Raw genomic sequence first — 20,811 nt, 5'->3', positions numbered from 1 at the left:
AATATAGTAAAAAAACTATTAGCTCAATTAAATATAAAAATATAACATTCTATAGCCACTCCATCGCCAAGATATCGGGCGAACCGGAAACGTTTAGTCCAGCGAATAATTCATTCGAAGTTCAGTTTGGTAGTACTGTAAAAATAAATAGGTTTGTATTAGATATTAATTCTAACAGTTGACATATTTATTTATAAATTTTTGATTTTTCTAATGGTTGTAAACCTAATTTATAGAATAACGGTGCAGATTTCGTTAACGTAATGCTGTACCCAAAACATGTAGGGTACGTTTGTATTTAGAGGCAGGAGGTATGGAAGCATTGTATATTGTTGTATATAAACTGAAAACCTTTACCCTCTCGCATGCTTATTAGTACAAGTATATGTCCAATTAGTCAATCGGGAATAATTGACAAATTGTTGGGTACAGAAATGGTTTAAGAAGCAAAGCAGAGGTTCTGCAAAATAGGTTAGCTCACTAGGAGTTTTCTCTTTTCTTGTAATCAGTTGATTAAACATTGATGTTATATATTGTACTGCATGCAAGTAATGGTAGTAAGTAGACGACCAATAAAGTATTTTTTTTCCATTTTGTGATGTACTGGGCGTATTTTCTGTATGTTGATGTGAGAAAAACTAAGCAGAAAATAAAATATTAAAAATGTACAAAATTATTGGCAGTTAACTCATTATATCATTGGCTTGTTGCCTTTACATTTCAAAAAGTACACTTTTAAAGGATTGATCCAACTAAAGAGCTTTACCTTAAATTTTTCCTTATAATAAACCTTTTCTATTGTAGGCGGCATTGCAATGATAGACAATACCTATGAGAAATAATGTCATGTAATTCTGCTGTTGTAGATGCAGTAACCCTAAAATCATCATAATGGTGTAATATCAATGTACATTTCATTATTATTATTATTCTGACTAAATTATCTATTGTTATCATCAAATATATCACAAATAATCAAAAAAGATATATCAAAAGCAGAAATAGAAGTGTTCAAACTAATGAATGGTAATCACATTCAACAGTTAGATTTAGAGATGTAATTTATACCATCATTTTCTGCCATTTTGCTTCAACAAGCAGTTGCGAGTTGCTGCCCATTTGCAACCTATTTAAGCTCTTGTTTCCAAAGTGACACGCTTGCTACATGTTGTAGCATACATGGTCATATATGAAATGTTTATCAGGTTTGTATATTATGATCGCTGAATCTATAATAATAGAACATACTGAAGGATTTTGCAACTATTCCTACCCATAAAGTAATTTGTTCTTTAAAACTGACATTAACCCTTTCACCCTAATTATTTTCCAGTTGACCGCCAGACCTAGTTAATTGTTCACACTCGTTATTTAATCAAGTGAGTTGGATTAGATTGGGCACAAATGATGTTGTATTTCAGATAACTTAAAATGGTTTTTGCAACTTGTTGGTAACATTTTTAGCTACAATTTGATACTAATATAGGCCTATCAAGTGGACTTATATGAGATGTTAGCAATGAGATTCAAATCGATATATGTTTTGGAAATCGAAAAGTCCATGTTTGGTCGCTACTGCCAGTCAACTTTTTGGTTGATAACACTTCAATAACATATTAGAATGACAGAACAATATGTTAGGAGCAGGTTGCCAAAAAGTTGGAGTTCTAACCAGTAGAACCGAAGTTATCAGCCTATATGCAATATCATGGCATAAAAGAGCTTCCGATCCATAGTTCTTTGAACTATGGATCGGAAATCAATAAATCAATAAATAATAAATCAATAAATCAACAAAGATGATTTATTGATTTATTATGTCTTTATATCATAATTACATTCTATAAAGACAACATTTACATTCTAATGACTCCAAACAAAATATTTTTGCTATTATGATAATAAGACACACAATATGCAAGCAACTTGAGTACAAAACTGATATCATCTAAAAAAGCACGAAAATGAGTAAAAAGAATGTGTATCAAAATAAGTATAAAAAGAAAGTTTATCATAAAAGGTATAAAATTAATGTTTTTAAACTATAACTTTTCGTTGCTGGTAATCACTGACAAGTGTGGATGCTTTGGGCATATCATCATTGCCACTAGTAAAATAATCATCACTTACGTTTCCAGCCTCACCTACAAGTAACAGCATAACGATAAAAATTATTATATAAAAACGGCATAATTTTCTGGCTTCCAAATTTCTTGCACAACAATATCTAAAAGTAAATGCATTTACTATGTCATTTGTATCTACTAAAACTATGAAAAGTTTTATCAGCTAGAAAAAAAATCGAAATAAAAAATATATTGATTCAATAATTCTGCTGTAGTACATTTAAAACTTACCTTATGCTGCTAATAATTTATCATTCTGTTGTGAATCGTTTTCACTGTTGAATTGTTCATTGGAACTTATAATTACGTTAGATGGACTCAGAAATCTAGCAGCGACTTTCGGTAAATGTATTCAAAGTAGCGACCTCCAGAGTTGAAGAAGTGGAAATTTAACACGGGATTGGCCTGGTAAAATGTTTTTATCCAACCACAATTCTGGTATCAAAATAAACAGCAGGCTCTTACATTTCAAAATAAAGCTCCAAAAAACGATCTACATAAAAGGAGTATAAATAAAGTTACTCAGAATGTGTCCCGAAATAGTTGGTCTCAGGCCAAAGTGAACACAACTTCTCCCGAAATAGTAGGGATCAGGACTGAAAAGGTTAACACTTTAAATAAAATTACTGGTAGTCCTATCAGTTATGTGCACAAGCATTTTAATAGTAGCTTGCATTAGGTGTAATCATAATTACATGTATCTGGTGAAACAGATTCGGCCCGATCGACTTGCATTTATCTGTCTTGGCTTTTCTCATTACGACTTATGTTGATCTGTCATCATTATTGACAAAATCCTCAAACTCTTGTTAGGTAGTATTTGATGTAATAATGCAAGCTACAATAAACGCTTGCAGGGGCTATCAAATTGCATCCCTTTGTTTTTACATGTCGTCGATTGTCAGTACTTTCTGAGTTAGATCTATGTCACTTTATAATCTCCCTGCTCTATACTAGCATATTCAAGATGGTTGTTTGAGCATGCCAGCTGAAGCGCGAGTATTTATTCAATCGGCGTTAAAGATTGGCAGGTGTAATAAGTATGATATGCACTATTGTTCATCACTGCGGACAGTTAGACCCGTCTAGCCTGGTGGTTTAGAACGCTTGTTTGCAGACCCGGAGTTTCTGAGTTCAAACCCAGTACAAAGCTGATTTTTCATTTCTAAAATTTTATCGCTATAACTGAACACATTAACGAAAAACACTGAAATTGATATAAATACATAGAAACCAATAAGTCCCTTAAACATTCTTTTTCCTGACAAACTAAACCCCTCAACAGAAGTGAAGTTCAAAGTGTTTATGACATGAGCTAGCCAACTCACCGTAGATAGATGTTATATCTTCTAACGGTTAACACATTTGTTAATAGTTATTCATACCGTCATACCTAGAATGTGCATGAGTGTCGACAGTGAGCACATTCTCTATAACCTTATTTTGTAGTGTTTAATCGAGTGAAGTACTACATACATACCCGCTGAGCTTACCCAAGAAGGTCTGTTTGATACCGGTATGTAAGCATTAGTTGTCCTTTCTTGTTTGTTTATCTTCTCAAGTTGTCCATCATTATAAACACAGACCCTTGCTTATGCTGACACCTTTTTATGGCATGACTGTCATCATACTAAACCTTGTCTTGGTGGTTGCTCAGTTTATTCTCATGTTTCTAAATGTCATACTTGAGTCACAATGTCACGATTAAGGAGTTATCAAATGAAATCCTTCTTGGTCTTAATTTTCAGCATCTCTGTTAATTCAGGTTTGACAGCCTATTGTTCATACTTAAGTATGCTCGCATGATGTATTTGTCTCACGGTGACCAATTTTAAAGGTTGTTAGCTACAGAAATTTCCGAGGTGTGGTTTTGTCAGCAAGTTATTTCTGTTGAGTTTTGTTAACATTGACCATGCTCATAGATTTACTGCATCGATAGACGTACATAAACTTATCATATTCAACTGGTATGTCTTAGACTGACTCTCAGGAAATGGTAAGCTTCCATTGCCTTTGGAAGTTTTCCATCTACCAGATAGAAAAAGAGATATTTTAATTGAGTTTGCCTTTAACTCGGGCAGCTTTGAATGACTGGTCTGGCAGTGTTTTTATAAGCAGTGTTTACCTACTGACATAAGTCAACCTTTGCAGATGGCTAAGTACTGACTATCACTTGATGGAAAGCTTCCAAAGAATTAAAGTGGTTGGCAAGGGTAGCTATGGGGAGGTCTGGCTGGCAAAGCACCAGAGAGACAGAAAGCAATATGTCCTCAAAAAGATGGATGTTAAAAAAGCTTCCAAGCGTGAACGTAAGGCAGCCGAGCAGGAAGCAAAATTGTTGTCTAAACTCAAACATCCAAACATAGTCGGTTATAAGGACTCGTTTGAGGAGGAGGGCTTTTTGTGGATTGCTATGAGTTTTTGTGAAGGCGGTGATTTGTATAATAACTTGAAAGGTCGTAAAGGAACATTCCTTGAGGAACGCCAAATAGTAGAGTGGTTTGTGCAAATATCGATGGCCTTACAGTATCTCCACGAACGGAATATTCTTCACAGGGATTTGAAAACGCAAAACATATTTTTGACTCGAAGCAAGATTATCAAATTGGGTGACCTTGGCATAGCCCGTGTATTGGAAAGCAGTAATGATATGGCTACTACCCTCATAGGTACTCCATACTATATGAGTCCCGAGCTCTTCTCCAACAAGCCATACAATCATAAATCTGATGTCTGGGCTCTCGGTTGCTGTGTGTATGAGATGACAACACTGAAACACGCCTTCAATGCCAAGGATATGAATTCTCTTGTTTATAAAATTCTTCGAGGCAAGATGCCTCCTATGCCTGGTCAGTATAGCCAAGAATTGACTACACTCATTCGAGCGATGCTCGACCAAAATCCAGCGAGGCGTCCATCCGTTAACAAAATTCTACGAGATCCATTTATTAAAAAGAACATCGCCATATTTCTCGAAGGAACGAGAAAGAATAGGAAAACGAGCGGAGTCCGTGCAGTACCAACCTCAGCTCGCAGTCAAGTAGATGGCCGAGGGGACAACTCAAATGCTCAGAGTGGAAGAAGTGACTCCGCAGGTCAGTATAACAGGTTCTAATTACCTACTGTAAAGTTTTTGTTGTTCTCGGGCTTGTTATCACGTGTTTGCTTTCTAGTGCTCCTCTTCCGCGTAAAGTCGTAAACATCCTCAATTGTTTACGGAAGCTGTGTAAACAACTGTTTTCATAGATTAAATCCTTGAAATGAACGTGAGCAGCGGATGGATTCAAATTAGCATCTGAGAATGTTTCAGGTCCTCTAACACATTGTGAGTCTCATGTAGTTTTATTTATATATGACAGCTGAATGCTGAACATCTATTTATTTCATACGCATATGCTTCCCACATGCCATTTTGGGCTTGCGCATGAAATTCATGCTCCTTCCCCACATCCTTTTTGTACTTCATACATGTCTGTTTGTTTTATTGAACAAAAGTACATAGCAGTGAGAATTAGAAAAAAGAAGGTGCAATGCGACCCATTTGCGCAGTAGCATAGCTAGTCATGGCACTGGACCGTGGTTAGCAGTTAATCAATTTATGGCGCTAGGCTAGGCTCTGAGTAGCTGTTAGTTAATCTATTAAGATGAAAAAATACACAACGACTATTCGACTACTTTATGCACTCATTTTTAGGCAAATCTCGTGAGAGGCCTTCTAGCGGAAAGAAATCCTATCCTATCTACCACTCTGCTCCGGTAAACAAACCTCGACCCCTGCCAGATATCCCTAATCTTGACAGCAGTGCTGGGGCATCTACTCCTCCGTTCACCCCAGATACAGATAGATCTATAGTATCAGGTAGGGTGTTTTACTAGTGGCTTCACCGTCAATGGTTTGATATATTTATGTTATTTATGTTTGGTTACTAATCTAAAAGTTAATCTGTTAATTTTGAGAGCAGCAATGGTGAACTTCAAAATAACACACGCAATCAAAATAGTAGTTGCGTTAATTTGATCAAGAAAAAATAAGATTAAAAAACCGGTGTTGAGGTAACTAGTTTGATTTCAGCTGGTTTAGTTACTAGCATGCTTCACTTTCTTAAGACTTATCACATTCATCATTCTATAGTTTTAATCTGCTGCCCTGTGGTTTGTTTATGACAAACATTTTGTGTAAACGAAGTGCCAATATTTCTCCATTTTGGCTTCTAATGGGACATGAAAGTTTGTGAAGCCTGCTTTAACACACATTTCTAGTGTAGATGAATTTAGTGTGAAAATTTCTGTTGGATACTATGGCCTATAAATGGTCACTAACGTATGTGTTTGAATGTATGCCAGGAAACATTGACATAATAGATGCTATTCGGTAGTGACAGGTATTCATGTATCAGTCTCTCCAGTTAATAATCGTAAATCAGGCATGAGTGTATGCTTGTCTAATGTACTGCAAACACTGAAATCGTTGAATAAGACAAACACGTACATCCAAAATGATTTCCGTGAACCAGACCTCAGTTTCTTCAAATATTTTACCAATTGCTTATCAACCACCTACATGTCCTGCCCTGACTTCTCACTTTAAATTATAATGTGTAGGGAGTTTGGATGAAGTGGATGAGCGTCAGAGAACGAATCCGAACATGTCTGCTCGAGCTCGTAGGAGAGAGAGAAGCATGCGCGAAGAGACACCTCGTAACTCGTATGAAGGCATCCAAAAGATTCATCTGGAGCCAAAACGAAAGGGCAGTGCAAGCAGTGACAGGCCAGGCAGTGGCAAGGCCGGGCGTGGTCATCGTCGATTTCCCAGCGATCAGAGTACTGCGAGTGTAGCCTCAGATTTGAGCAACAAGGCTGCCCGCGATGTCGTACGGCATAGGCAGGTCTCTCTAGTTGATGAAGATGATGATGAATCGTCATCTGTGGATAACGACGACGAGCGAGACAGGCGGAGAGAAGAGAAAGAGGCCGAGCAACTAGAAAGGATGCTCGATGCTACTCTGCACATCGATGTCGATATGGATGATGACACTTTGGAGATGGAAGAAGCAAAATTGGCAGCTCCAGCTAAGTCGGAGCCACAGATCGGTGAGGCACCAATGTTCAGTAAGGAGACTCTGAACAGCTCTGGTCGGCTGATGGAGCGCATAGTTGCTCTGAGGAAGGACTGTCTGAAGGGTGTCGGCTTTGAGAAATTACACAAGTCCTTCCAGATATTGGATGATGTTGATTCTGAAAACATGGAGGACCGGCTGAGGACACATCTTGGTCCTACCCTTTTTGATGAATACGCCGGAAAAATCTGGCAGTTAAAGTTCTGTGAAGAATCTGCATTTAGAGCAAAGTAGTCCTTACTCGTTTTTGTGACGCGGTTTTTGTTTCCGTCATACTTCTCCGTCATTGGCAAGTTGCCAAATTGGCAGGTTCTCAATTATTCTTATAGCTTCTTCCGTTTATCTTATTAATAAAAAGTGAATTATCATATTTATGTGCTGTGAGTATCTGTTTAAGCTCAGGTATTGTTGGTACCTCTATGGGACTATGTGGATGCGTTTATGCATACACATAGATGAATATATTCTTAAGTGACTTGTAGTGTAAACTTGTAGCTAACCAATTTATATCTGGTTTACTTGTTTGTTTTTTTTACTTCTACAAAAGTTTATTGTTTGACAATTTTTTACTACCGTCCAAGGGTACATTCTCATTCGTTCTTTTTACATGATATTACGTCCACCAATACCTACTCTAACGATGTTGTTATGATTTCATATTTATGGCAGCAAATAAATGTTTTGTTTGCTAAATCCACTTTTAGTTTAACACCATTTGAACAATCTTCTGCATTGTGGGCTGCTTTTCGAGTTTCTAGTCAAGCAGGATTTAATTGGTCTATAGTGATTTTGTGGTTTGATACTCATTTACAACAGAAGTGGCTAAGGCACCATAGGTGTCGATGACTATTGATGTCATGCATTGTCACTCGTGACAGACGCATTCCAGCACACCCTGTATTTGGTTGAAAAATGATTGGTCAATCTGCGCACTATTTTATAAGAAGAAATTTATAGGAAATGTTGAAACTCTTTGTTAGCAACTTCCTGTTTAATTTTGTGGTGTGGCTCATTAAAGCCTTCAAAGGTCAGTGGTAAAAACATTGTTACCCACCGATGTTTTTAAGAGATAACAGCTTCAGTCTTCACTCAGAACCATAGGCCTATTAACTATACTATGTTAAAGTATAGTTAATAGGTCTATGCTCAAAACTAACAATAGAAGATTTTAACAGTAAATCTAGCCACCGTTAGATTGTAATATTAAAATAAGAGTTATCGATAAACTTTTTAAAAGGTGTAGCGCAGGAGATTTGTGGTTTAGAAAAATTGTTCTTTTTAAATTTGAAAATGGAATATTTAGCTTGTGATATTGGATGCATAATTTATATGTATCTTAAGTGCAATGTCATCAATTGTTATTTACACTAGTTTTGGTAGACTGATTTATAATACAACTTTCTTATTAGTTTATCTACTGGGGCTCATTGATTGGCTAGATTGCTGCTCAAGTTGAAACAACTCCTAATACATGCCATTACATTCAAGATCACAATGGGAAAACTGCTACTCAAATGCTAAAAATAATTAGCCAGCTTATTGAGAGAGTTCAGCTGTCTTCTATAGCTAGCAGATGGTAACTTTGTCGGTGTGAGCTGTGGATGATTGCGCGGCAGCTGGGCTCGTCTAGACAATTATAGTAGTAGCCCGCTGTCGACGTCTTTACTTCTTTTGACATTAGCCAACGCTCTGCTCTACCTTTGGTTACTTTGGAAAACTAATTGTTGCGGATGATAGTTTTTTGGTGTTTAGACAGTAGTGACATACAATCAATAAGAGGCATTTAAAGTGAAGCTGCGTTAATCCGACGAAGCTTCCATAAAGGTAGACAACCCAAGTTTATATTATCTACCAGATTGATGCACAAATATAACCATAATCATGGAGTTGAATATTTTAAGAATAATAAAAGCTAGTTTTTGAAACAGCGATTTCACAACTACTGGATTTGACAGATTCAATTTCAGACATTAGAGTATCAGTATGAAATGTGATGAGATTGATTGCACAAGCATTTTAATCCATTGATATTATATCAGCTAATACTTCCACATCTTTAGCAGCTTCTACATTACTGGCTGTAATGATGTTTACCTTATATGACTGTGAAATACCTTTGTTGTGAATATGTACGCCTGTCATTGCACTATGTAATTGTGTGTCTGTCATTGCACCATGTAATTGTGTGTCTGTCATTGCACTACGTAATTGTGTGCCTGTCATTGCACTATGTAATTGTGTCGCCTGTCATTGCACTATGTAATTGTGTGTCTGTCATTGCACCATGTAATTGTGTGTCTGTCATTGCGCTATGTAATTGTGTGTCTGTCATTGCACTATGTAATTGTGTGTCTGTCATTGCACTATGTAATTGTGTGCCTGTCATTGCGCTATGTAATTGTGTGTCTGTCATTGTACAATGTAATTGTGTGTTTGTCATTGCGCTATGTAATTGTGTGTCTGTCATTGCGCTATGTAATTGTGTGTTTGTCATTGCGCTATGTAATTGTGTGTCTGTCATTGCGCTATGTAATTGTGTGTTTGTCATTGCGCTATGTAATTGTGTGTCTGTCATTGCGCTATGTAATTGTGTGTCTGTCATTGCACCATGTAATTGTGTGTCTGTCATTGCGCTATGTAATTGTGTGTCTGTCATTGCACAATGTAATTGTGTGTCTGTCATTGCACTATGTAATTGTGTGCCTGTCATTGCGCTATGTAATTGTGTGTCTGTCATTGTACAATGTAATTGTGTGTTTGTCATTGCGCTATGTAATTGTGTGTCTGTCATTGCGCTATGTAATTGTGTGTTTGTCATTGCGCTATGTAATTGTGTGTCTGTCATTGCACTATGTAATTGTGTGCCTGTCATTGCGCTATGTAATTGTGCGTCTGTCATTGCACCATGTAATTGTGTGTCTGTCATTGCACCATGTAATTGTGCGTCTGTCATTGTACTATGTAATTGTGTGCCTGTCATTGCGCTATGTAATTGTGCGTCTGTCATTGCGCTATGTAATTGTGTGTTTGTCATTGCGCTATGTAATTGTGTGTCTGTCATTGCACTATGTAATTGTGTGCCTGTCATTGCGCTATGTAATTGTGCGTCTGTCATTGCACCATGTAATTGTGTGTCTGTCATTGCACCATGTAATTGTGCGTCTGTCATTGTACTATGTAATTGTGTGCCTGTCATTGCACTATGTAATTGTGTGTCTGTCATTGCGCTATGTAATTGTGTGTCTGTCATTGCGCTATGTAATTGTGCGTCTGTCATTGTACAATGTAATTGTGTGTTTGTCATTGCGCTATGTAATTGTGTGTCTGTCATTGCGCTATGTAATTGTGTGTCTGTCATTGCACTATGTAATTGTGTGTCTGTCATTGCGCTATGTAATTGTGCGTCTGTCATTGTACTATGTAATTGTGTGTTTGTCATTGCGCTATGTAATTGTGCGTCTGTCATTGCACTATGTAATTGTGTGTCTGTCATTGCGCTATGTAATTGTGTGTCTGTCATTGCGCTATGTAATTGTGTGTCTGTCATTGCGCTATGTAATTGTGCGTCTGTCATTGCGCTATGTAATTGTGTGTCTGTCATTGCACTATGTAATTGTGTGTCTGTCATTGCGCTATGTAATTGTGCGTCTGTCATTGTACTATGTAATTGTGTGTTTGTCATTGCGCTATGTAATTGTGCGTCTGTCATTGCACTATGTAATTGTGTGTTTGTCATTGCGCTATGTAATTGTGTGTCTGTCATTGCGCTATGTAATTGTGTGTCTATCATTGCGCTATGTAATTGTGTGTGTCTGTCATTCCGCTATGTAATTGTGTGTCTGTCATTGCACTATATAATTGTGTGTGTCTGTCATTGCACTATGTAATTGTGTCGCCTGTCATTGCGCTATGTAATTGTGTATGCCTGTCATTGCACTATGTAATTGTGTATGTCTGTCATTGCACTATGTAATTAATTGTGTGTCTGTCATTGCACTATATAATTGTGTGTGTCTGTCATTGCACTATGTAATTGTGTATGCCTGTCATTGTGCTATGTAATTGTGTATGCCTGTCATTGCACTATGTAATTGTGTATGCCGGTCATTGCGCTATGTAATTGTGTATGCCTGTCATTGCACTATGTAATTGTGTATGCCTGTCATTGCACTATGTGATTGTGTATGTCTGTCATTGCACCATGTAATTGTGTGTCTGTCATTGCACCATGTAATTGTGTGTCTGTCATTGCACTATGTAATTGTGTGTGTCTGTCATTGCGCTATGTAATTGTGTATGCCTGTCGTTGCACTATATAATTGTGTGTGTCTGTCATTTGCTATGTAATTGTGTATGCCTTCAATGCACTATGCAATTGTGTATGCTTGTCGTTGCACTATATAATTGTGTGTGTCTGTCATTTGCTATGTAATTGTGTATGCCTGTCAATGCACTATGTAATTGTGTATGCCTGTCATTGCGCTATGTAATTGTGGTACCACTTTATTCAAAATGGTTGTACGTAGATGAGACGCCTAATTTGGAATCATCTTCTTCTGACTAACAATTATAAAGCAAGCTCCACCTTTTGTAAAGTTTTCCGTAAAGCAATGACTACAAGAAAAACTAAAGTGGCTGTTTGTCAAATGTGTTCAACGGAAGACAAGGAAGCCAATTTGCAACAAGGAAGGGAGCTGATTGAGAAGTGCAAAAGGCAGGAAGCAGAGGTACCTTATTTCTCTCATCTATTGATTAACCTAGCATCTGTTTTTATTTGTTCTGGCTGATTCAATGTTAAAATAATTTAACTTGTCGTTTCCTTTTATCATAATTTAGGGCATAATGTGTTTTAGTTGCCCAAAACTTGGAGCATTAGCTTATAGCAGCATAGCATTATGACAGTCAGTCAGTCAGTGACTCCTTGATAGTATACACTTTTCAGTCTTCAGGACTGTTTAAAGTTATTAAATGGCAGCCTTAAATGGTATTACATTAGATAATAAAAAGCATCCTAGGCCAAACCATTTCCATTTGGCGATGTACGCTCAATATCATAAAACATACATAGGAAGCAAACATCTTCTCTGATGATAACTCACTAGGATTTCGAATCTCAGTTAGTTGACTGTAATGCCAAGCAGTGTTATTAATTTGTGTTACAAACACTAGTTATTTTGTATCTTAGAATATAATAAAATTTTCTGATGCTTGTTATTATGGTTACTGAACAATCACATGAATTTGCAAACTTTTAGGTTGTGTTTTTGCCAGAAGGATTTGATTGTATAGAGACGAGTAAAGAGGCTGGTATAGTGGCTGGGGAGTCTGTTGAAGGCCCCACTATATCTGCATATTGCTCTATTGCTAAAGCTAACAACCTCTGGCTATCTCTTGGTGGCTTTAAAGAGAAGGTGAGCGCTATATCAAAGCACACATCACGCTCAAATTTATGTTTTCTAGAATACCTCATCAACTCTTCCCAGCTGAATATCAAATCAATGGCTGTATATAATTCTTACCTATATCAGCTTTACTGTGATGAATACATTTCCTAACTGCTCAATAATAACAGCGATTTGCTTTTAGAACAAATGTGGTTTGAATTACTTCACCATTTGCAGCATCCTCATCTCACAATATCATAACAACCATATCATGATATCACAACTTTACCATCTCGTGATATCATAATTTCACCATCTCGTGATATCATAATTTCACTTTATCATACACTGTAACTGCACCATTTCATAAATTATTAACTTGAACATTTCATGTGATCCGTACATGACTTTCTCACCCCTTGAACATACCTACATTCACACAAAATCATTATAGCAAATACTTTTCTACACTGTAATTACTCCTTTAATTGCAAGCAAGCAGATGTGTTCTTACTGAGCTAGCTAAGATAACCCGCTGTTAGCTTTAACAATATGTACCTGATTATCTTACCTTGCCTAGAATTGTGTCTTTTATTTCAGAGTGCAGGTGGCAACAAGGTTTTTAACACCCACATCCTTGTTGACCCACAGGGAATAGTAGTAGGTAAATACAGCAAGCTGCATCTCTTTGATGTGGACATCCCAGAAAAAATTAGGTTGTGTGAGAGTGACTTCACCCTTCCTGGCAGGATGATAGCAAAGCCTGTTCCCACACCAGCTGGCAATATTGGTCTTTCAATTGTATCCTTTGTTATTTGACTAAAGCAACAAAGTTGGAGTTGCGCATCTTGGAATCATTACATACACTTACTGTACGAGCTTGTACCTGTACATTACGCTGGTACTAGTATTAATAGTCATGTGCTAGTATACATAACAGTACATGCATAGTTTAGCTTACATCAACTGGTATGCATATAAGTGAAGCCAATGTATACATGGGTATGAATTGCGTGAGTAATGTATTACTTTGTATAATACTTACATTGTACCAGTGTCAAATGTTTACCATAGTGTTTTTCAAGCGTTTACCAAATATGCATGCACATTTCAACCAGTCATGAGAAATTGGTTGATTCTACATGAAAACTAGGCTACAAGAAATCTATATCTCAACATTGTGTTACCAGGTATATGATTATTTTGCCTAAAAATGGTCCAAGATGACCTTCAAATTAATATTTTTTTTGACTACACTACATTTTGAAACTGAAAGCTAGATAAAATTGCAGTTAATAAAATGCAAGTTTTAGAATATCTGACTTTATTATGTTAAAATACTAATAAGCAATACATAATAGTAATAAGTAATAATCAATTATGTATATAAATTTATCGCTTATATTAGACTGGTGATGACTGCACATTTTAACATCTTTCATTTGTAAAATATTCTGTTTAGATTATTACCAAATAATGGTAATAGCCTTCATATCTAACTAATTTGCAATCAACAAACTGTGCCTCCTTAACACCCCTCTAGTGTTATGATTTACGATTTCCTGAGCTATCAACCATTCTGAGAAATGGTGGAGCAGACATTCTAACTTACCCGTCAGCGTTTACAGTAGCTACTGGAAAGGCTCACTGGGAGGTAAGTCAGCGGTTACAGTAGCTACTGGAAAGGCTCACTGGGAGGTAAATCAGCGGTTACAGTAGCTACTGGAACGGCTCACTGGGAGGTAAGTCAGCGGTTACAGTAGCTACTGGAAAGGCTCACTGGGAGGTAAGTCAGCATTTAGAGTCGCTCCTGGAAAGGCTCACTGGGAGGTAAGTAAGCGTTTAGAGTCGCTTTTGGAAAGGCTCACTGGGAGGTAGATCAGCGGTTAGAGTCGCTGTTGGAAATGCATCCTGGGACGTAGGTTGATTCGCACAAAATAGTCTTTTCCATGCTTCAGCGAAAAATAAGAATGATAATATTGACCGCAATGTTCGGTACGGCTTCAGCAGATGCCACTCCTAGTCAGAGTTTTATTGTAATTATAAATTTATTATTACAAAAATATAAAATTATAATTATAATAAATTTATTGCTATAATTTACTATCAAACGGTCATTCTAGCGTAAAAGTCTTGATGAATATGCTAGGAACATCATATAGAACCTTTAGCCTGCATGTGTTAAAGAAGCCAGACTAGGCTGTTTCTGTAGGTCTGTAAGTAAAGTGGTTGATATTGTCCTTGTCACTGTCTCTTCTGCCAACCATCTGCTACATCCAATGCGCATACACAGCATGTCAGATATCATTTTTAAAAGGCGTTTGGTATGTGTCCTCAAATCAGTCTGAGCAGTTCACAGACAAATGTTTTGAACTAAACTATTGAATAACGTATATTGTTGCTAGAATTAACATTCATTAGACAAATAAATGTCTTGGCTCTATCTCCATTCAATTTCATTTCATCATTTGATGAAAAGTTAAAATGGTAGAATTTATACCTTAAAGTGAACATTAAAACAAATTGTTTGCAAGCTGGCTAACTAGTCATATATCTTTATATCTGCGTATAGGTGTTGCTGCGGGCTAAGGCTATTGAGAACCAATGCTACGTCGTAGCTGCTGCACAGGTCGGACAGCATAACCCTAAGCGGGCATCACATGGGCACAGCATGGTGAGTTAAATTAATTATATTTATCTGATTTGAAGCTCCGTATACAAGTGGTCTGTTTTAAGTAGAATTGCCCAAATCAGTGGTGAATCAAATATGGAATAATTGACACAAATCACCATTAATTATAGTGATTCAAGTTAATTTTCATTTAAACTGATGTGGACTAGTTCAAGCATGATTTAGAATTGGATTTGGAAAATAAAGGGATTTGGAATTTGGAGCAGACAAAAAATTGCATTATTGAGATATGTTTCCGTGTACCTCCAGCGTACCTGGACTAATAAAGGCTGGCTGCTTAACCCAAATATTTGTCTTCGAATCTCACTGCTCGCTATCTTCAACTGCTCGCTATCTTCAACTGCTCGCTATCTTCAACTGCTCGCTATCTTCAACTGCTCGCTATCTTCAACTGCTCGCTATCTTCAACTGCTCGCTATCTTCAACTGCTCGCTATCTTCAACTGCTCGCTATCTTCAACTGCTCGCTATCTTCAACTGCTCGCTATCTTCAACTGCTCGCTATCTTCAACTGCTCGCTATCTTCAACTGCTCGCTATCTTCAACTGCTCGCTATCTTCAACTGCTCGCTATCTTCAACTGCTCGCTATCTTCAACTGCTCGCTATCTTCAACTGCTCGCTATCTTCAACTGCTCGCTATCTTCAACTGCTCGCTATCTTCAACTGCTCGCTATCTTCAACTGCTCGCTATCTTCAACTGCTCGCTATCTTCAACTGCTCGCTATCTTCAACTGCTCGCTATCTTCAACTGCTCGCTATCTTCAACTGCTCGCTATCTTCAACTGCTCGCTATCTTCAACTGCTCGCTATCTTCAACTGCTCGCTATCTTCAACTGCTCGCTATCTTCAACTGCTCGCTATCTTCAACTGCTCGCTATCTTCAACTGCTCGCTATCTTCAACTCAATAAATTATTATTTTATTATTAATATATTATTAGGATTATTATTTTTTATCAATTTTAATTTGCAGCTACACAGTTTAATAACACTAGAGGTAGATGTAAATATTCATCATATACTACCAGCCAATGAATTATTACAGCATTATTATTATAATATCATTGTTCAATCGATCAATGAAAAAAACATGGAAACAGATGATGACCCGATATCTCTTATTGAGCATATGAATTGCTTCTTCGTTGGTAACGGCTCGTTCCATATTTGCAAACTACCATTTCACTACTACTAAAATTAATTTAAACTACCAAACTACCATTTGGTAAAGTACGATTTGAATTGCGCACTTCAAGTGGCTGAACTGATGTGTTTGGTTTTTGTTTAATCAGTTTTCACTGACTTGAAATAAAAAAGTAATTGAGTACAGTTTTCATTACATCACCAGCTTATAAACATCACTTGTTGGGTTGTTGGGTACTCATGCTAACAATCGACCAATAATATTGTACAAGTTTTACAAAATCTCAGCCTTTACTAAACAAAGACACCATGCAGAATGAAATTCATTATCCCCTATGAATGCTGGTGACCCCTATGAATGCTGGTGACCCCTATGAATGCTGGTGACCCCTATGAATGCTGGTGACCCCTATGAATGCTGGTTGCTGGGGGTTGCCGGTCAATTGCTTCGTTTTACGTCAGACTTCCTCTATCAATAGAACAGCGTGTACTTTGTATGTTTGTCAGATCATCGATCCTTGGGGTAAAATCCTCTGCGACATTGAAGATGGTGTGGGTGTAGCTACAGCGGAAATTGACCTTGACCTGATAGAGAAAGTGAGAACATCCATGCCTGTGTTATCTCATAAACGGCCAGACCTTTATACAGTTTCTAAGTGCAACAATAACCAAAGTGAGTGATGAACAACATGCTAATGTTGTTTACTTGTTTGAAATCGAGAGTCATCTGTGATCAGGATATATATCAGGATATATATATATATATCAGGATATATATATATATCAGGATATATATATATCAGGATATATATATATAGTATATATATATATATATACAGTATATACATCCTATATATATATAGGATATATATATATATATATATATAGTACTTTATTGGATGTCTTTCATTCTACTGAACCGACCGAGTTCCAGTATTGGTAAACAAAGAAGCGGTTATCATTGGTGATAGCTCCATGGGGATAAATGCTAAACTCCAGTGTTTTTATGGAATGACAACAGATAACAAGCTACAAATCTTTACCAATTAACCAAATGTGAGACCAGTTTGTACGATAGCATCTTTATAACTTCAAGTTATCAAAAACTTAGTCCTTTTTCCCTTTGTGTTACAGGTTCAAAATCGTGCATAAAATGTGCAAGGAATATTTGTATTTATCCTTTTACGCATATGCTTAACACTAGTTTTATGAACTTTCTGTTACTACAAACTTAACTTCTATACCGGAATACAAATAGATCTCTAACTTTTAATACACATTTGTTCAACTCGCTTAATAGTTTTTGATTTCTGTTCTTTTCATTTTTTGGCATGTCACAAAAACCATCATTTTGTTAGTTACTAATGCCAATAACAGCTGATAAATACAATCTAATGTATTTATGTATTTAAATGTAATCTGACAGAAAAAAGCTAATGATATCAAGTTGCTAATACAATCCTATCTACCAGGTGCCAGTTTTTGCAGCTGCTAACTGTATCTACATGAAATTCTACCGAACTGCACATAAGTTGTATGTAGTAATTTTTTGGTAAATAGTTCTGTAATCTTTCACATTTCTGTGTACACTTGTTAAAAACTACGCTGTTTAGATTTCATCACATTTTTAAATAGTCATCGCTACTACTACTACTTCAATAGTCATCTCTACTACTAATTGTTCAACTGATATACTCTGTAGCTGGTACAGTTGAGCGGTTAATTCAAATTTCAAGGGTTAACTTTTTACAAACATGTGCATTCTAGCTTGTATCCAACTCAGACCTTGCATCTGCTATCTTTGTATCGAGACACAGAGCTATTTGTTGTCCAATAAAATTGTAACTCACCAATCATATGTTTAGGTTATAACATTGATGAAAGAAAAGTGTATAACTTCGCACAGTTGAGCATTCCTTACACAACTGTGATTTACCGAACTCAGCTCTCCTTTGCGTTTGTCAACAAGAAGCCTGTGCTCCCAGGCCGTATCCTTTGACAATCACTGCATTCTGTTTAAGAACAAAACACCTTGCTATTTAAAACTAAGACATACTTTTTATTTGCGTAAATAGCTTGCTTAGTGTACTTACAACTGATGGTCTCTGTAAAATTATGTAGGTCGGTGCATGTTTTTCAACTTTTTCTAGATCTTTTCTAAGGTCTTCATTGCAAGCTCATTTTGAATAATTAAAGGTTTCATATCAATAAGGCGTGTTTCATAAATAAGATTAATTATGCTGTATGATGTATGATGTCTGTAGAGTCTGTAGATGTTGTGTTCATAAAAATGGTTTATAGTAAGTAAAGCAGTTTGTGTGCGACCAGGCAGCAAGACTTGAGTGGGGATTTATAAATGCCATATTTGCATCGTTGTTTCAAATAGCACTACGCTAAATCTTATGGTAATATTTTTTTTATATTAAAAGTGATTAATTGTCAATGGCTGTGGTTGCATCTCATATGATTAGTGTTTTGTTTTTGAATTTTAACACTTTAAAGATTTCAAATAGCATATTTACCTGTGTATGTATATCACATTCCCTTACTTAGTCCTGACTAGATATGCTGGTGTCACCTATCAGAGTGGTGAAAAGGATGGCAGATTTGACATTTGCAGAGATGGCTGACTTATTTGAATCAGTCAGTACGGTCAGCGAGGCTGTGAAAAAGGAATTTGCTGCTGAATCACTCACAGTTACTATTCAGGATGGACCTGATGCTGGACAAACCGTGGAGGTAGATACGTGTATAAATATCTGATACTCTACTCTGATTTGGCAAAAAAATTTGAGAGATATTTAGGAAAGAGATGAGAGTTATATTTAAGTGGGCTGATTGCAAATTTATTATAAATTCCCATTTATACCTAATCATCCATCTTATGGATTCAATGATTTATATGTAACTGGTTTGCTGTCTGTCAGAAAGCGACGATAATTTGCATCTTAGCGATGCATGCTTGGGTCGAGCAGTATGGTAGAGAAGAGGTAACACAGTTCTTAGTATTTACCATTTCCGCAACTGTCAGATTAACCTGATGGGTTGCCTTTGCAACACGTCCAGTCTGACAGAGCCAGGTAGCCATTTCACTTGCCCAATGTGCGAAGGACAGAGGTTGATATTTAATGTGCCCACATTGTCAGTGTGTACACGGGGCCTCCAAGTTATATCCTAGATCCAAAAGACTCAGCAGCTTAGGGTAGAAAGCTTATTGTCAGATTGGCATTAAGCAGGAGTCGAACCACCAACCAAATGGTTGACAGCCCAAGGCACTACCACTAGGCCACCTTGACACCCTGATTTATATGTATATGCTGACTAAATGTCTAATTTTCAGTTGACTTTAAAAAACATTTTTTGCCGATATATTTCTTGGAGCACCACAAAATACAATAATGGAAAAGGTTTTTCGCAAATGAAAATGGACACTTGAAGTTTATACTTTATGTGACATATCTTGACCAGACTTCCACGTACTCGCAGAACAGTGTGTAAAGAAAATCCTTGTTAAGTTGTCAACCAAAGCTTTTACAGCCTTCTTATTATCATATTATCATTACTAGTAACCCTGAGAGATAGTCAGCTGTAATAACTCTACATACAATTATTTGGTTATACATGTACATACATATGCACACACGTACTCCTACCACAAACATAATTTCATGGGCTAACTAAACACTTGAATGTTAGCATAAGTACCTCATCTCATCTGATGTTGCAGCACGTGCACGTCCACATACTGCCCAGACGACCAGGGGACTTTGAGAATAATGATGATATCTATGGAAAGGTATTTATATCTTAAATATCATATTTATGATGTATTAGCCACTTACCGTATATTTGCAATTTATATTTATTTCTATTTACACTACTCATGTTTTCTTCACATTTCGAGGTATTATTTTGAAAGTCAACAATTATTTTGCCTTAGAAAAGGCTGGACTTAACACACACTAACATAATAAATAGGCTAATAAATTTGCTGCATAAATCACCTTTGAAAAGATAAACATTTGTGAGATTTTAATACTTTAAAATAATAGTGACAGCAGATCCTAGTGGCTGGAAGTATGTGGTAACATAAGGTCAATTCAGCTTGAAATGAACAAACAACTCATTTTGAGTACTCGCTGGCTCAGTGTTGACTATCTGACACTGCTGAGAAGTGAACATTAGGTAAACTGAATTGGCTGATCTGCTGCAGTTGGAGTCACATGACAAACAGGAAGATGGAACAGCCCTCCCCCAGGGTAGTCATTTATGGAGGACTGAAGATGTGATGATGGAAGAGGCTTCAAGAATGAGGAAATATTTTATTTAATGTTATTTATATATTCAATAT

The 20,811-nt window shown here is 36.7% G+C and overlaps 1 protein-coding gene across 3 annotated transcripts; it reads left to right on the top strand.

Moving 5' to 3' along the window:
• Positions 1 to 66: 66 nt before the first annotated feature.
• On the top strand, positions 67 to 20,807 carry LOC137400248 (nitrilase and fragile histidine triad fusion protein NitFhit-like). Of its 3 annotated transcripts, none has more exons than XM_068086586.1 (12): positions 67 to 151; positions 3,576 to 3,642; positions 11,770 to 11,970; positions 12,499 to 12,654; positions 13,228 to 13,428; positions 14,171 to 14,281; positions 15,200 to 15,301; positions 16,968 to 17,133; positions 18,326 to 18,448; positions 19,024 to 19,199; positions 20,188 to 20,256; positions 20,674 to 20,807. In XM_068086586.1, the coding sequence occupies exons 3-12, from the start codon at positions 11,770 to 11,772 to the stop codon at positions 20,788 to 20,790; spliced, it is 1,422 nt and encodes a 473-aa protein (XP_067942687.1). In that variant the 5' UTR covers positions 67 to 151; positions 3,576 to 3,642; the 3' UTR covers positions 20,791 to 20,807. The 3 variants fall into 3 exon arrangements, with proteins under 3 accessions (XP_067942687.1, XP_067942681.1, XP_067942692.1); XM_068086591.1 differs by lacking the exon at positions 67 to 151 and adding an exon at positions 227 to 286; XM_068086580.1 differs by lacking the exons at positions 11,770 to 11,970; positions 12,499 to 12,654; positions 13,228 to 13,428; ... (5 more) ...; positions 20,188 to 20,256; positions 20,674 to 20,807 and adding exons at positions 4,278 to 5,221; positions 5,821 to 5,985; positions 6,729 to 7,930 and having other exon boundaries at positions 88 to 151.
• The last annotated feature ends 4 nt before the right edge of the window (positions 20,808 to 20,811 follow it).

The sequence above is a fragment of the Watersipora subatra genome, chromosome 1 (genome assembly GCF_963576615.1).
Source record: "Watersipora subatra chromosome 1, tzWatSuba1.1, whole genome shotgun sequence".
NCBI lineage: Eukaryota > Metazoa > Bryozoa > Gymnolaemata > Cheilostomatida > Watersiporidae > Watersipora > Watersipora subatra.
The sequence above is the reverse complement of the archived record's forward strand: the minus strand, read 5'-3'. Positions and strand labels throughout refer to the sequence as shown.

Excerpts from the sequence above, each read along its gene's own strand:
- LOC137400248 (XM_068086580.1), top strand. The coding sequence starts at position 4,303 with ATGGAAAGCTTCCAAAGAATTAAAGTGGTTGGCAAGGGTAGCTATGGG. Across the intron at positions 5,222-5,820 it reads TGGAAGAAGTGACTCCGCAG|GCAAATCTCGTGAGAGGCCT; the intron begins GTCAGTATAACA and ends ACTCATTTTTAG. Across the intron at positions 5,986-6,728 it reads AGATAGATCTATAGTATCAG|GGAGTTTGGATGAAGTGGAT; the intron begins GTAGGGTGTTTT and ends TATAATGTGTAG.